The sequence below is a fragment of the Merops nubicus genome, unplaced genomic scaffold, assembly GCF_000691845.1.
Source record: "Merops nubicus isolate BGI_N331 unplaced genomic scaffold, ASM69184v1 scaffold20590, whole genome shotgun sequence".
In the NCBI taxonomy this organism is placed as follows: Eukaryota; Metazoa; Chordata; class Aves; order Coraciiformes; family Meropidae; genus Merops; species Merops nubicus.
The window spans coordinates 19,531-34,789 of record NW_008585134.1 but is presented as its reverse complement, the minus strand read 5'-3'; the positions used below and the strand labels follow the sequence as shown (position 1 = coordinate 34,789).

Genomic DNA, 15,259 nt, shown 5'->3' with positions numbered 1-15,259 from the left:
ATAGATGTATGTAATTTATCACAATTCAATCTACTTATATGGCCTCAGAGTTAAATATGTCCAGCAGTCAAAGAGAAACCTTTAATGTCTAACATGATTTAGTGAGAAATCTGTCATCACCGATTTTTTTGGCCAATTCCTGAGTGCAAAAAAAACCCCACCTTTACCTTCAAATAGTCTCCCATCCTTTATCTCTTTTTCCTAATGTAAAGATGTCCTAATTTCTAGTTACACATAAATATAAAAGTGCATACAATGGATGAGTAATGTTTATTTAAAAGTATATAAATGAGTAACTATTGAAAAGAATCACTCTCTCACCTACTTACGCATCAGGTCAATTACTATGTATGCATATTCAGCTTATAACAGTGGGCTTTGTATACGCAAGAAAATGGAATATATAACAGAATATAATGCACTAAAAATTAAGCAGATATATATATTTCCATTTCTATAGGAAAAGAAAAGTAGCAGGAATCAAGTTCACTATTTTCTTTTACCAAAAAGCATCTCTATACCTTATTAAAGTGCAGGAAATGAGAAACAGTGTATCAGAAAAAGAAAGAGGTAGATGAAACAGAAGGCACCTCAAGCTTACAGCTCTCTTTTGCTTCAAATATTTTTCAGACTTGATTAGTTTTATATTGCAGATAAGAACTTAAGAAAAAAGCATTATTCCCTTTTATTAGTATCAGATTCCAACAGGGAATAAAGCCTTCATGACTTAATATCAGAGTCTATCAGCTGACAGAATCTATCAGAGTGATCATCCATATTACTCAAAGGTCCTGATGCCATTTGCTGTTCTCAGAAACAGTTGCCCTGTTCTGAGATCTGATGCTTTTGTGGTCTCTGCTTCACTTCTCACTTCTGCCTCGCCGTCACAAGTACAATTAATCAGCTAATCTCCAAGATGTCAAAATACATTCACTGCTTCAGGCTATTTCCTCTCCTCAAGAAAAGCATTCTGTTCAGTAATCAGACAAATGTATTTGCCAATGCAAATTCAGCTTACACAAATTCTCATTCGCAACACTGGTGTTTTCAAAAACACTATCAGTACTGTTGTATTACTCATGTTCCTCAATCAGAATTGCCCTTTTCTTCTAAACTATTCTTATTTCCAGAATAAATAGCTAGTTAAAGTTAGAAAAAAGCCAGCTAATAAAATTTGCAATAAGCTAACAAAATGTTTCTCTTGTGTTTAAAATACCAAGAGTAAGATTTCAATGAAAGCAGCAACTTTATTTGAAAAAAATATATAATCCAAAAAATCCAAAACTAAAACTAGTTGTGATGGGTTGACATTGCCATGTTCTTACTTCCTGTCCTCAACTGGACATGAGGAGAAAATAAGATGGAAAACACATGGGTTGAGATAAAGACTGGGAGATCATTCACCAATTACTGTTATAAGCAAAGCAGGCATGACTGAGAGAAAATTAATTTTATTTAACCCAAATTAAAAATAGAGTACAATAGTGAGAAACAAAGATAAAACCTAAACCCCTTTTCCTCCTAGTCTCCCTTCTTCCTAGGCTCAACTTCACTGCTTTGTTTCAAACTCTTCTACCTCCCACGGCTGCAGTGTTTGTATCGGCACCACCACGGCCTCTTCCACAGGCTGCAAAGGAATCTCTGCTCCAGCACCTAGAGCGCCTCCTCCCCTTCTTCTGCTCTGACCTTGACGTCTGCAGGGTTGCTTTTCGCACTTCTTTTCCTGAACACTCTCTTCTCAAAGGCTTCACAGTTGGTTTTGCCCTTTCTTATATATGGTTTTACAGAGGCACCGTCAGCGTTGCTGAGGGGCTCAGCTGTGCCCTGAGGTGCCACTGCCAGGTGGGGGCACTGACATGCCAAAACCAAACACAAAGTGCTTATAAGTTAATGAAAAGACACTTGCTTAGTTATTGGTGGAATTTTTTTTTCCCTAATTGAGATCTTGGAAATCATTCACATTTTTAAGCTGCTCAGCATGTTCTGCACTTAGCAAATGGAAGTGATATCACTTCTCAAATCTACAGCTTTGAAGAATGGTTTCTTTGGAAAATGTTAAGATTTTTACAAAAACTGTGAGCAACATCAAAAATAAACTCTGAAAGCAACTGTGATTTTAGCTTACACAGGCTAACGAGCAGAGAACAAATATGACAACTAGGTGCCCGTTTTCTAACTGACAATGCAAATCAGGTTTACCAGGACTATGCTCACCAACACCTCCTCCCCATTTTTTTTTTTTTTCCCAGACTGAGCTGCATGGATAAAAAGTTTACTCTTTCACTTTGTACCTCCATGTATTTCATTGATGTAGGATATGACAGCCAACAAATTAAAAACTTTGAATTTGATTTACATGAACATCTTGGAATTTTTCAGAGTTGTGAAATTATGAAAGTTTATGAAGAAGGTGTTTTTTTAAGAAAAAGAAAATAGTTGAATGCATTTCTAGGCTTCCCACTTCCTATTCGTATTGAGGAGAAATGTTTAGAAGCACTTTAGGCTAAAAGTAAACTAAGGTCAGATACACTGTTTGCTTCTGATACGCCTTTAAGTGGACATGCAATTAATTTTTAGCAAATTCATGGAAAAAAAAAAAAAAAAAAGAGATACCCAGAGGCATGCAGAAACCTAAAAGTTTTAGCATTGTCTGTTTCTGTGAAGCCTGTCAGGCTCACTTGGACAGGCACAGCCTTGCACTTCAGTAAATGTATAAATCTCTTACTGTAGAACTTGAAGTAGTTTAGTACCATGTATACACTAGAGAAAATTCAATATTGTACTTTAAAAGAACAACCTTGCTTTCTGTATAATCAGTTTCTTGATCAACAAGAACAATAACAGAAATGGAAATACTTTCCTCAGTTAAAACAAATAAATCTATATTTCAGGAGAGTTACAAAAAAAAGTATTCAGTAGTTTTGAAGTGGCAGAATCAGGACTATTCAAACAATAATAGTTTGATTCATTTTACCATAATATTTATTTAAAAGACAATAAAATTCCTTCTCCTGCTATCTGAATCCCTTTAACTCCAAGAATATGAGAAGAAAGGCAAAGAGATATACAGAGGTTTAAAGATTGGGGAAATTAGCCTGCTTTCAAAATTTGACCAGACTTGTTTTCAAGTACCACATAATTTTAGCAACACAGAAAACACTAATAATCTGGCCTTAACACCAAGATCTATCTGTAGCAACCAAGGCTCATGACAGTCTGTCAGTCTTCAAGGCAAAGCAAGAGACGTAGGACCAATAAAAGAAGTTTGGCTTACATCTGCAGGTCTGAGGCAGAAAATAACGCAAAAACATGACAGAAAATCTATTTCAACTTTAAAATGTCAGTCTCACTTATATGTGCTTATTTGAATTAGGACACTAGCTGTTGGCAAGGATTAGAGTGTAACGCATCTTGTACAAAACTGCTGAAGTACTAGTTTAAGGGTGAGGAGTATTCACAGTAACTGAAGATGCAAGAGAGCAGTAAAATAGCTTCTCTTAAAAAGAAAATAAAATATCTTTAACGGGGCAATTTTAAAAATTCATTTTTACATTTTACATAGGTGGAAGGAACTTTGAGAAGTTTTCGCTGTGCTATGCCAAGGATGTTAATTTCATTTCATGTTATGTATGTCAAAATCATTAAAAAGAAATTATCTCCTACATGTTTTTTGATGCCCACTCCCTTTAAAAGTTACTAACTGTTAAGGCCAGAAGGCCTTTCTACAGCTCCCTAGAGGCTACCATTGTTTTGCACAAGTTAAGGCATCACCAACTCATGAGACGCTGTGGACAGGGCAGGGCAGTGTCTGCAGATTTCGTGGTTACATCATAAGTCTATACTGCTCCAATCCCAGCTGTATTCTTCAAACTTTCAGAAGATAACTCTTATTACTATATTTATTGCAAACACAAGGTCAAAGATAGCTGAAATCCCACAAGTTGATTTTAAAATTATCATTTTCTAGACTGTATAAAGCAAAGATTGAGTAACTACCTACACGCACACTCAAAAAAGTCCATGAGGACACTCAAATAATTCACTGCCTTCTAACAGAACACTTCATGATATTTTGAATGCTACACAGCTAAATACACAATTTATTCATTAGTAATATTTTCCATTTCAGGTCAATATAAACAAACCAGCTTACCAAACAATAGATTACGGCTAATGTATACTTAATATCATTGCAATTTAAATGATGTCTAAGTAACAGGTTTCCTAGATAACAGTATTGTCAGAATTCAAACATGCTTAGGTAATAATAGGTCAAGCATACAAAAATGCTTAGAAAAGAGACGATAAGAAAAAGAAAGAAATAAACTTCTTTAGACTGTTTTTTAATGAGAAAAAAAAAGGAAAAAATTACTTTATCTTTATTTAGACTATGAAAACAGTTTTAATACCATAAGATAAACTCTCAACAAAACCCAGTACAACAGCTAGTGTTACTGATTTAACAATTTTTTTTTCTTCCATTCCCAGCTTCAGTGAAGCAATTACTTATGTACAAATTCTTTGGTAATGGGCCCTGGACCTTTTCTATCTGACACATGAGACCAACATGTTAAATATTTACACCTCCTCCTTTTCACAAAAACATGAAGGGAAATTCTTATGAGTCTAAATGTCTTAAGAGTTTTAACATTCATGCCATATCATAGATAAGTAGTAGCTGTGGCTTTTCACTACACAAGATGTGGGTAGGAGGTTAGAAGACTGACTGAAGAGTCACTAAAACAATTACTTTTTTTTTTTTTTAAAAGGCAATTTCACTATTGGTAATATTAGAAATATTTTTTTAAAAAAGCTTGGCTTCTGAAATACATATTGAAACCATAGTACTGTTAATCGATAGTCAAAAGATAGTACAAAATGACACAGAAGTAAAATCATCTCACAATAATACCATAAAAGTACGGAGCAGCAAGAGACATGGATGCCTTCCAGATGAATATAAATGACAGCATGCAAAGCACAGAGAAAGTTTTTGCTGCAAAACTGTGATACAGACCTTTTTAATGGGCATATATTATAAAAACATTTAAAAGATTGTTATTTCAGCATAAAAAGAATGCCAATTTACATTACTCGTTACTTTTTTTTTTGGCTGGTGTTTTTATCTTTTAAAAAGTGCAGAAAAATTAATAAAAGCAGACTCTACTGTGCATTAAGGGAGGGCTCCTGAAAAGTGAGACAGCAATTTCTCAGAGAAAGCAATTTTTCTTCACCAGAATAAACATAACAAATGCATGTAAAGATTTACAAAATTCACATATTAAAATACACACAAGCACAGTATGAAGAATGCACAATGGAAAGGAAGGAGAAAATTATCAGAATTGTCACTGAATTGCTGCTTCTAATACCTGACAATCACCTCATGTTTACATCTTTCACTGTGACCAACAAAAATGAGGATGGTGAAAATGTAACTGCTCAAAAGGAGGCAGAAGCCAAATGTCACAGATTTATATCAGGCCTTCAGTCTCCTAGAAGTATCAGCTGAGATCTTTTGAAACATTGATCCCATCTGAAATGTCTGCATCTACTTCAGTTGACAATCCAACTCCTGCCTTCTATCCCCTATACTATGTACATACTATGCCTGTGTATTTAAATTATATCAGGTGGATGCATGGACACAATGTTAATTCTTACAGGAAAAGATGCTTTACTGGCAAACATGGGCACTTCATCTATTACACTAGTAAAGGCTAGCAAGCAGGGTCATGACTGGCAAAACAACTTTGAAACTACAAATAAAGCAGCAACACGTATCAGAGTATTCCTGTCTGAGAAATGTATACACCAGAGAGGCTGACAAGTAAAGTTTTGAAGCAAAAATCAGTTTAACCCAGGGTAAACCTGCTTAGACAGGGTGCTCTAAGAAGCTCATGAGTTTTGATAGGGAAACAATACATGCAAATAAGCAAGATCCAGCACAAGGAAGTGCTTTTTGCTCAGTTTATAATAAGGCTGCATATGTTCTGTGCACTTTGATAATCAGGGATAAAAAAAAGCCCACTGCTGTGCTGCACAGTTTGCAAGAGCAGTAGCTTCAATGACATCAGTCACTCCTGGTTTGGTGTTACCTCTCCTCTGCACCTCCTACAACTCTGACTAATCATAAGGAAAGACTTACTACAACAAACAAAACAAAGAAAGAATGAATATGCTGGGACTGTGACAGTCCCAGAATTTTTGGACTTTATATATATTTGCCTTTTTAAGTTTTCCAATGGTTTGAAGATCAAAGAAACAAAACTAGTATTGATACAAAAGCAAAATTGAAAATTAATCAAGCGTTGAAATATAGTTACTTTGAAAACCTAGGAAATAAATTTTGGGTCACAAATAGCAATGGTTTCCAAATTTTTCCTCTTCTGAAGAATATTTTTCTCCCGCCTCCATTCCCCCCTAAAGTTTAGGAAGTACAAATACACTACACTTCCGATCAGTGTTTCTACCCTATGAAGTATATATGAAACAGCAGAAACCATTTGCAGATAATTTTCATATAAACCCCATAAATTTCAAAGAAATGAGATGAGTCCACAGCATGAAAATAAATTATTTTTACCTAGGTCCTCCCCTTGCCGTTTCTTACTGATTTTTATACATAAAACTATTTTAGCCTCTTCCCCAAAAGAAAATGAAAAATTACGCTACTAATGGTATTTTGGACTGAAATAGAAGATCACCATAAGGCAGACAGTCCTTCTACACTTAGGTTACTAGCTTGCTTTAAATTAATACTTTGCTCATATTAAATAAGTTATTGTTATGAAGGTAATAAAATTTCAACTTTGTAAACTATTTTCCACAGGCATTTCTTGATAACGCCTAAAATGGTTTGCATTTTTTTTTAAAATTTTTGTTTGTTTTGTTTTTCCTTCTTTCCTTACTTCTTTAATGGATGTAAGCAGGATTTTAATAATGGGGTGAGATTTTACAAATTACGTTTCAGTCTAGGAGAGCAAGAGAAAATGGCACTCTTCCATTCTACGTTCACTGTGTTCATTGCACATTGTAGTTACATTCAGCACAGGCTTCTCCACTGTCGCTTCAGTTTTGGCAGGGATTACACATGCTCTCCCACTATTAAAATTCTGACCTGCTTGATTAGGTTCCCTAGCAGAAGACTATTGTGAAAACAAAGTAATTTTAAATCATAATTTGCTGTCTGTAAATAATTTCAGTTATTAGAAGACTCTACTGAAAGGTTTTTTTATTTTGTAAACCCAAATTTTAGGCAGACAGTGTGGCAAAGTAATTCTGATAAAGTAGCAGTGATATTGCTGTTACTCATTGATACTGCTTTGTTATTTACCGGTTATCACAGTATTGTCACTGCAGGTGTCAATATGTATCTATATGCATCTTCTAGTAAGATTGCTACCCAGTACTTCATACTAGATTACTGCACTAGTCCCTCTTTATTATTAATTACATGTAGACATCTTTTCTTGTCATGTGAAGAGTCTTCTCTAGTCTTGCCATAAAAAACGGTAAAATGCATCAAAGCTAAGACTGGCAAAATATAACTCATCTGAATCAATAATTACCACAAGTTACATTTATAAATGTTCATATCAATAACCAAGCTTAGTTCTGTTTCTCGGACCACGCAGGACGAGGAAGGGTAATTATAAGGAACTTAATGTAAGAAAAGATTAAAAGTATCTCAATATTTTGGAAAAAAAATTAAATTTCACTAACACAAACAGTATTTGCCTGAAATAATGTGCAAAGAAGCATCTGTTAAAACAGAAAATCCTCTATCTATGCAATACTATTTACGAGGTTAGAAAAGCAAGTTTTATTCATTTCTATGAACGTTTAAATGTTTAAGCCAGCAACATCTTACAGTTTTCCTCACATGTCTTTAAAAAGGAAAAAGATCAGCCAGTAACAAGAAACTAGAGCTTTATTAATATATTTTATTTTTAAAATAAAACATAATGGAAGTATTATTTTGATGTATTTGCAGCAATGTTGCAGCATTCAAAATTCATTCAGAATTTACCATTTTCAGACCAGATCTTCAACCTTTCAAAGGTAGTTTTACTAAAGAATAGCCAATCTGAAATTAGGAATCCTAAATTCTTGCAAACACAAACATACACCACCTGGTTTATAATCCTTAAGGGGCAGAACACAACCCACTAAGGTTCACAAGCTGGAAATCAGGTAAGATTTTAATGCAAAGTTAATACGGAAGTGGGTCACCATTGTAGTACGTCTAAGTAAAAGAAACCAAAAAGTGTAGTGAGCCTATGAAGTGAGCTTAACGTATTTCAGATGTATTAGCACTTTAATCACTTGGACTTGAAAGCCACATTTTGGAACATAGCCAGTATAACTACAGACTTAATTGCTTCACCAACAATTATACAAGGAGTCTGAAGAACAGCGTACCTATGAAGAAGTATGAATACCCACACAGAGCAATATTTTAAAATATTAAGCATACCTGTGTCCGCAGAATTTCACCCTTTGACAGTTGCATGTCACCAGTCAACTCTTTCACAGTAATGCCTAGTGGTTCCAGACGCTTGCTGAAGTAATTTGTCATTTCAGCTGCCAACGCCTTCATAGGAGCCACATACACAATCTGCACCAAAAGGACACTCGCTTGATAAATGAGCAAACCCCACAGTGTTGTTTGTTTCATGGCAACCATTACAAATCACAATTTATTGTGAAATATGATGCCGGGCGCTCACAGTGAAAAAAACTTAATAGTGATATATGAAAAGTAGTTATCTTTGTTGGATAAGTGTGCAGCTGTTTAAAGGACAATGGATTTTGTTTATACAGCCTCATCACTTTGAAAATTGGTTCTGCATCAAAGCTAAATGCGTTTTCATAGCTTTTTACTCGCATAATAAGATTTTTAGAACACAAATAAGAATAGCTTTAACAATAATGAAGTAAATCAAAACTAGCCTTATCTTTGCCTTGAAAAAGTATAATACCCTTGAAAACTTCCTGATTTCATATTCCATGCATAATGCGTAATGGGCTTTACCTTATGAGTTAAAAAGCTGTTACTTGGTTCATTAAACTCCTACCTTAAACTCATCCTTTTTGATGACACCATGCTGGACATGCTGGCGAATTTCATGAAGGACTGTCAGCATGGCAATGTTTGTCTTCCCAGCTCCAGTGGGGGCACAGATTAGCATGTTCTCATTCGTGTTGTAGGCAGTCTCAAAAACTATAGACTGGATTCGGTTTAGTCTTTTCATGCCTTTAAAAGCAAGTTGTCCAATCTGTTAAAACAAACAACACGCACATTTTTGATTTTTCACATATATACACACACACACACAACTCTCTATATATGTACTACATATATAGATACACTCAAATGCATAATCACAAGAAAAAAACACCTCGTAACAGAACTTAGAATGTCTGTTGAAATATTTTTATTATTCCAAGGTCTTTATTCTGAGGCAACCATTCCGACCCAGCCCTCAAATACAAATGTGTAAGGAAAACAAAATTTAGCAGGATAACATCTGCTGAAGTAAACTAAAATATTTAGCCCCATGCTATTTTAATTTATTTTTAATAAAGACTGTGACTAAAATTGATATACAGTAAAATAATGACCTAATAATAATTAAACAGCAGCAAAACAGCAATAGTCAGATTAGAAGAATATACATCTTTAAGATGACAAACTGAGGCTACTTTAATGGAAGAAGTGGCAGCAATACACAGGAACCTGCTGAAGAAAGAGATGATTAAAAAAATTATTCAATTAATTTTGTGTAATAAAGTTTAATTATGCAAACACACACAAATCCAATGACAACCTTCTCTTTGCTTGAGGAAATCTGTCTTGCAGTCGTTACTGTTCAGATCTTTCTCTGACAATACGTATAAAAAACTTCAGCCTCCAAAAGGAATAGAAAACTTGCATGAGCAGTCCCAAGTAAACTTCGAGATTTTTAAATAAAATTAAATTATATAGTTAGCAGAGTCAACTATAGTTATTATAGTATAATGCATGTTTACATCTTATAAAGTACAAATCACCAATTATAAAGATACTTTGTTCCTCTTGTTCTCTGAAAAATGAGATTTTCACTAAGAAAGAACTGCTATAGACAGAATTTCTGCATCTGAAGATGCTAAAATTTTTGCAGCTGAAGAACAGACCTGAAGATATAAAATTAATTTTCTAATAAACTTGCCCCTTTTCAGTCACTTTTCACAAATACCTAAAAGACACTACAGAACAAATACTTCCTTTCTACAGATTTAATTACCTTCATTGCTACTAATAATCATAGAAAACATCTTACTAATTTTTTTTTTATTATTATGACTTTTATTTTTATTGTAGGAAGCCACAAAAGTACAAATTCACCATAAAAAAGTCCTGAAAACACCTTCTGAAGGTCCCCCATTCCATTATTCTGAGTGCTTTAGGCAATTTACAGTCATGTGCTATGATAATAGCCTCTCCAATACTAGTAATATTCTTTCTAATACTAAGCAAATTATTTGAGCAGGACCTGATCTATTACTACCTCAAGTAATGCACACTTAGAAATGAGGGCTTCACCAGCTATTCAAATCAATTGTTAAGCTATTGCTGCATCTTCTTGGATGTGAGATCTTCTCTCATGTGAGAGGCTGAGATGCAAAACACAAATTTAGGTTAGTACACCATTTTCACAATACATGACAACATTCTACTCAAATGTAGAGGAATGACCTACTTACTGATTGTCCAGCTGTAGTTCTATTCTACAAGTCTTTAAATACTAAACCCCAATGTTCATTGATACACTAAGTCAATGAAAATACTATATAATCAATACACTTTCTTTTAGGAAAATGTGCTTTGTCTTAGTGAAGCTTTCAGGTGGAAAATGTCTTGTGAAACACTTTTCTATTTATGGGATTGACATATCTCAAATCTATTCAGACGTCTAATCTAAACTCTTTCCTGTCTTTGATGAAGAAAATTAAATGTATCTAGCACAAGTACTTCCAGTACTTTTCAGCAAGTTTCTTCAGTTTTTTTAAGTGGCTGAATTTCAGGATTATAACAGTTTGCCACTATTAATGTTCTCTCACAGTTTATTCTGCTTGCAAGATTGTAGGGGAAAAGCTTATTTTTCTCACCAAGTTTTGTATATATAACATTTAGTTGGTGTGTCATCTCCAAAGTTCATTTCATCTTCATGAATGAGACTATTATAAAGTGTTAATGGGTTTCCTGGAAACCTGCTGATTACATTAGTGCTATCAGGGTTCAATCAGCTATTTTTATGGCCTCCTTAGTCATTTGAGGTTTCTCATTTGCCTGTTACTTCATTTTGAGATTTCTTGACAGCTCTTTGAAAATGGTTTTATTTTTCCTTTTGCCTGTCACTTCATCTAATTGGTTTTAGAAGCTATTATAAACACTGCAAAGTTCACATTGATAGACACTGTTTACGGTGCTTATAATGAAGGATCTATGGAGCGAAACTCACAAACACAACTGGTGATTACAGAATTGAAGAAAACACTACATTGCATGTATATAACATATATTATTTGCAGAAGCAGTTTCTAAACAAAAGTAGAAATATAGTTGTCCGAATGAATTCCAGGGTAAGTATCTTCAGAAAAGAATGATGGGAATTTTTCACAGTCACAGAATCAAATGCGTGTGGCTTCACACAGTTCTCCTTATAGTTATGTGATGGTTAATACCTCTAAATAAAGTTATGTCTTTAAGTGTTCCCTTACACTACTGCCTGTAGGGATATATTGTTTTAGCTTTTCTTAGTGGGCAGTGTAAGACACCTTTTTCCACTACATTTGGAAGAAAGTATATATGTTATAGCCATGCAACATGCAATTGTTAGCAAAAAAAAAAAAAAAAAGTATTTAAATAAATAAAAATAAATTGTTTTCTTTTTTCTATTGGAAAGTAACAAGACCACTTGTTGCTACTTGGTAAGCAGCAATAAACATGTTCCAGAAGCACCAGAGGAAGCTGTGTAGCAAGTTACAAAAACAAATGTTGGCTTGTTTTCTGGAAAGATGCTAATCCTACTGAAACAAGAACATTAACAGTGGAATAAAGATTAATAAAAATAAAACCCATAAAAGCCTGAGTAAGAACTAGAAGTACACTTTTTTTTTTTTTTTTAATAAATATATTCTGACCAGAATCTATCTAGACATTCACTCAACACACTAATTTTCAAGTAACTCGAAAGAAAAAATGCAGGCACTGAGAAATCAATATGCAACATTCACAATCAGCATACACAGTCAATGTATAATATTTTTTTGAAAGGTGACTCTACAGGAACATACCAAGGACTGAATAAGCTACAAGAAAAAGGAATTCCAGAGAAAAACAGCATCTCAAGACTTCTTCAAACCAGCTCCCCCTTCGGTTGAAAAAAATATTACAGGCTACTCTTCCCAACAACTTCATTTTATATCAGTTAAATACAAGTGCATAATCCAAAAATCAGTAGTTCTGCCCTTAAAGAAAAAAGAACAATAGACAGATATTCAACAGTACACAGAGAACTCCAGTTTGACAAACATACCAGAAGATTTGCTTTTTTAATCTGTCATTTGCACAAGCTGCCTAGTTTGAAGGCCGAAAACAATTTTTTTCCCCTCTAGCATATTAGCATCAGTCAAGACTTCTACAGACAATTCTTCTTCAGATAAACCAGTGAAATCCCTTCTTATTTAAAGGATTGGTAGCCACTGGATGGCATAATCTGATTTTTAATGAAGGTGAATGAGATGCAACATTTTTCAGCTTTCTGTTCCACAGCTGATTTATCCCTAGTATTCTACACAAATCAAAATAAGTTTAAGCAGAACACAACCTGAGTGCATTTCTCAAACACAATTTCATGCCTAAAATGGTGCCATTTTTACATAAGCATGAATCAATGTTAAAGACCACTGAAAAGCAACTCTTTCCACAAACCACATATTTAAGACAGCTCTGATACGAATGTATAAAACCTTTATTTCTACCAGTAAGCCTTCCAATTCTTTCCCAAGAAATATATTATTACAAGTAATGCATTTACAAGTAAATGAGATTACACTTAACGAAGATATTCTAAATTAGTTGTTTCATTAAAAAGCCATTTTTGTGTAGGTGCTCTAACACCGATTTAAAAATAGGATGAAACTGTTAAATTCATTACAGTAAAATTCATTACTGAGTCCATACGATTCAGTCTGCAGAGAAGTAACAGCTCAGAGACACAACTGCTTTAGCAACATGACAGTAACAGTGTGTCCTGGTTCCGTGTAAAAAGGGGTTCAGGGCAGGACCCACACGGAACAGAACTATGTACTCGCCTCTCTCCCCCCCGAGAGAGAGAGAGAGAGACACTTTGGAAAAAAAAAATGCAGTATATTGTTCAACAAGGAACAGAAAACGAAAAAGGGAGGTAAGGAAAATAATATATATAAAGATTAGGGGAATAATACAAAACCCTCAGAAATGGTTCCAGGGTCCCACGGAGTGAAAGGAGAACTTTCCTCTCCGAGCTCCAAGGCAGGAGTGAAATAAGAAACCACTCCCTGCCTCTTATCAGAGTGTGTGTGGGAAGGGGCGGGAATACAATGGTTTCACACCCACCCGGGGTCCTCCCAGTTGCTGGAAGGTCACGACCCCATTCCAAGCCTCAAACCACAACACAGTGTCTGTTCCAAATAGGACTCGCCATCAGCACTTCAGGCAGAGTTCTAGTCACACAATTCATTAGCTAGACCATGTACTCGTACAGGGTTTAATAAGTATTATACAGAAGATACTCACTTCTTTACCACAGTTCATCTGTGCAACTTGCTGTATTCTATGGTCTATAGCACTCTCCCTCACCCAGAACAAAAGGGTGCTCACTACAAGTTCCATTAAAAGCTGAGATCTTCTTTCACTCTCTGTATCACTTTATGCATTAACACTAGTTTACAGAAACAGCCTGTCAGATGCAATTAACTTCAGTATCAGGCATTTTCACTTGGTGGCCCAGTGTGCTCTTAAGTCAGCTGTAAGTTACAATGCCAGCATTTTAGTGGCAGCTTCTAAACTCAGTCTTGGCATGCATAGACATAGCATAATCATAGCATAATATGTCTTAACTAATCTATCCAGAGCAACACAAGGGAAAAAAAAAAAAAAAAACAAACCAAAAACCAAAACATAACTGCATTTAATTCCTAGCAATGTATCCAGAAAATACGCTTGGGTGTTAGCACCCTTAGAATCATTATATTTCATTGATTTATCTTTGAGACATTCTCTTTGTATTCCTCATTCTGAAAAAGACTTTGGCTTGTTCATATTCATTTTTCCAATTTTCATACAAGTTTCTCATGGCCTGAAATAAGGAAATGTTAGTCACCTGTACTAATTTCCATAGCATAAAGCCACCTAAAATGTTTTATAATGATGAATTCTGTCACACTATAACAATATAATAAGATTACTACCTATTCATCATAAAGATAACCCATTGCACTCCCAGGCTAATTTAATACTTCCAGCATTTCCCTATTCATTGCCTTATAATTTATTTATTTTTATTTATATAATTGCCTTTTAATATAGACATATTTTAATCCAAGTATCTTGTATATTTCAGGTGCAACGAATCCCATTCTTAGTCACTTGTTCCATTTCATTTTTAGTTAAAAAGATAATTGATCTAACTGCTAATAGCATTACTGATCCATGGTGTTTCACAGAAAAACCATTAAATTCAGGAAACAAAGTTCAGATGTCACTCGTCCTGATATATAAATAATCTCTAGGACATCTTTCCCCTTTGCTGTACTTTAGAACGTTGTTGGTTAAAACATATTATGTATGCATAAACAATCATACACACACACACAAATATGTCTTTGTATATAAATATATATATACAGACACATTTTAATAAATACATTCCCACTATTCCTCTGTGCTGGGTTTGTCTGGTGGGGTTTTGGTAGTGGGGGAGGGTGCTATGGGGTGGCTCCCATGAGAAGTTTCTAGAAGCTCCCTGCTATAAGCCAGATCCACCTGTGGCCAAGGCCAAGCCAATCAGTGCCTCTGGGATAAACATATTTAAGGTAGGGGGAGGGGACTTCTGGGCAACTTTAATTTGGAGAGAAGGATGTGAGAAAAACAACTATGTGGACAGTGAAGTCAGTAAGACAGTGGCAGGGGGAGGTGTGCCAGAGCGGAGACTGCCCCCCAGCCTGTGGC

At 34.8% G+C, this 15,259-nt stretch overlaps 1 protein-coding gene across 1 annotated transcript in view; it reads right to left on the bottom strand.

The window, feature by feature from the left end:
* Positions 1-8,479: 8,479 nt before the first annotated feature.
* The window catches only part of LOC103779034 (activating signal cointegrator 1 complex subunit 3-like), a gene marked incomplete at both ends in the record, with an annotated part of 25,654 nt that continues 18,874 nt past the window's right edge, over positions 8,480-15,259 (bottom strand). The window contains 2 exons of the mRNA XM_008946653.1: positions 8,480-8,620; positions 9,081-9,281. Of these exons, the coding sequence (XP_008944901.1) occupies positions 8,480-8,620; positions 9,081-9,281 (342 nt within the window). The remainder of the gene's footprint in view (positions 8,621-9,080; positions 9,282-15,259) is intronic.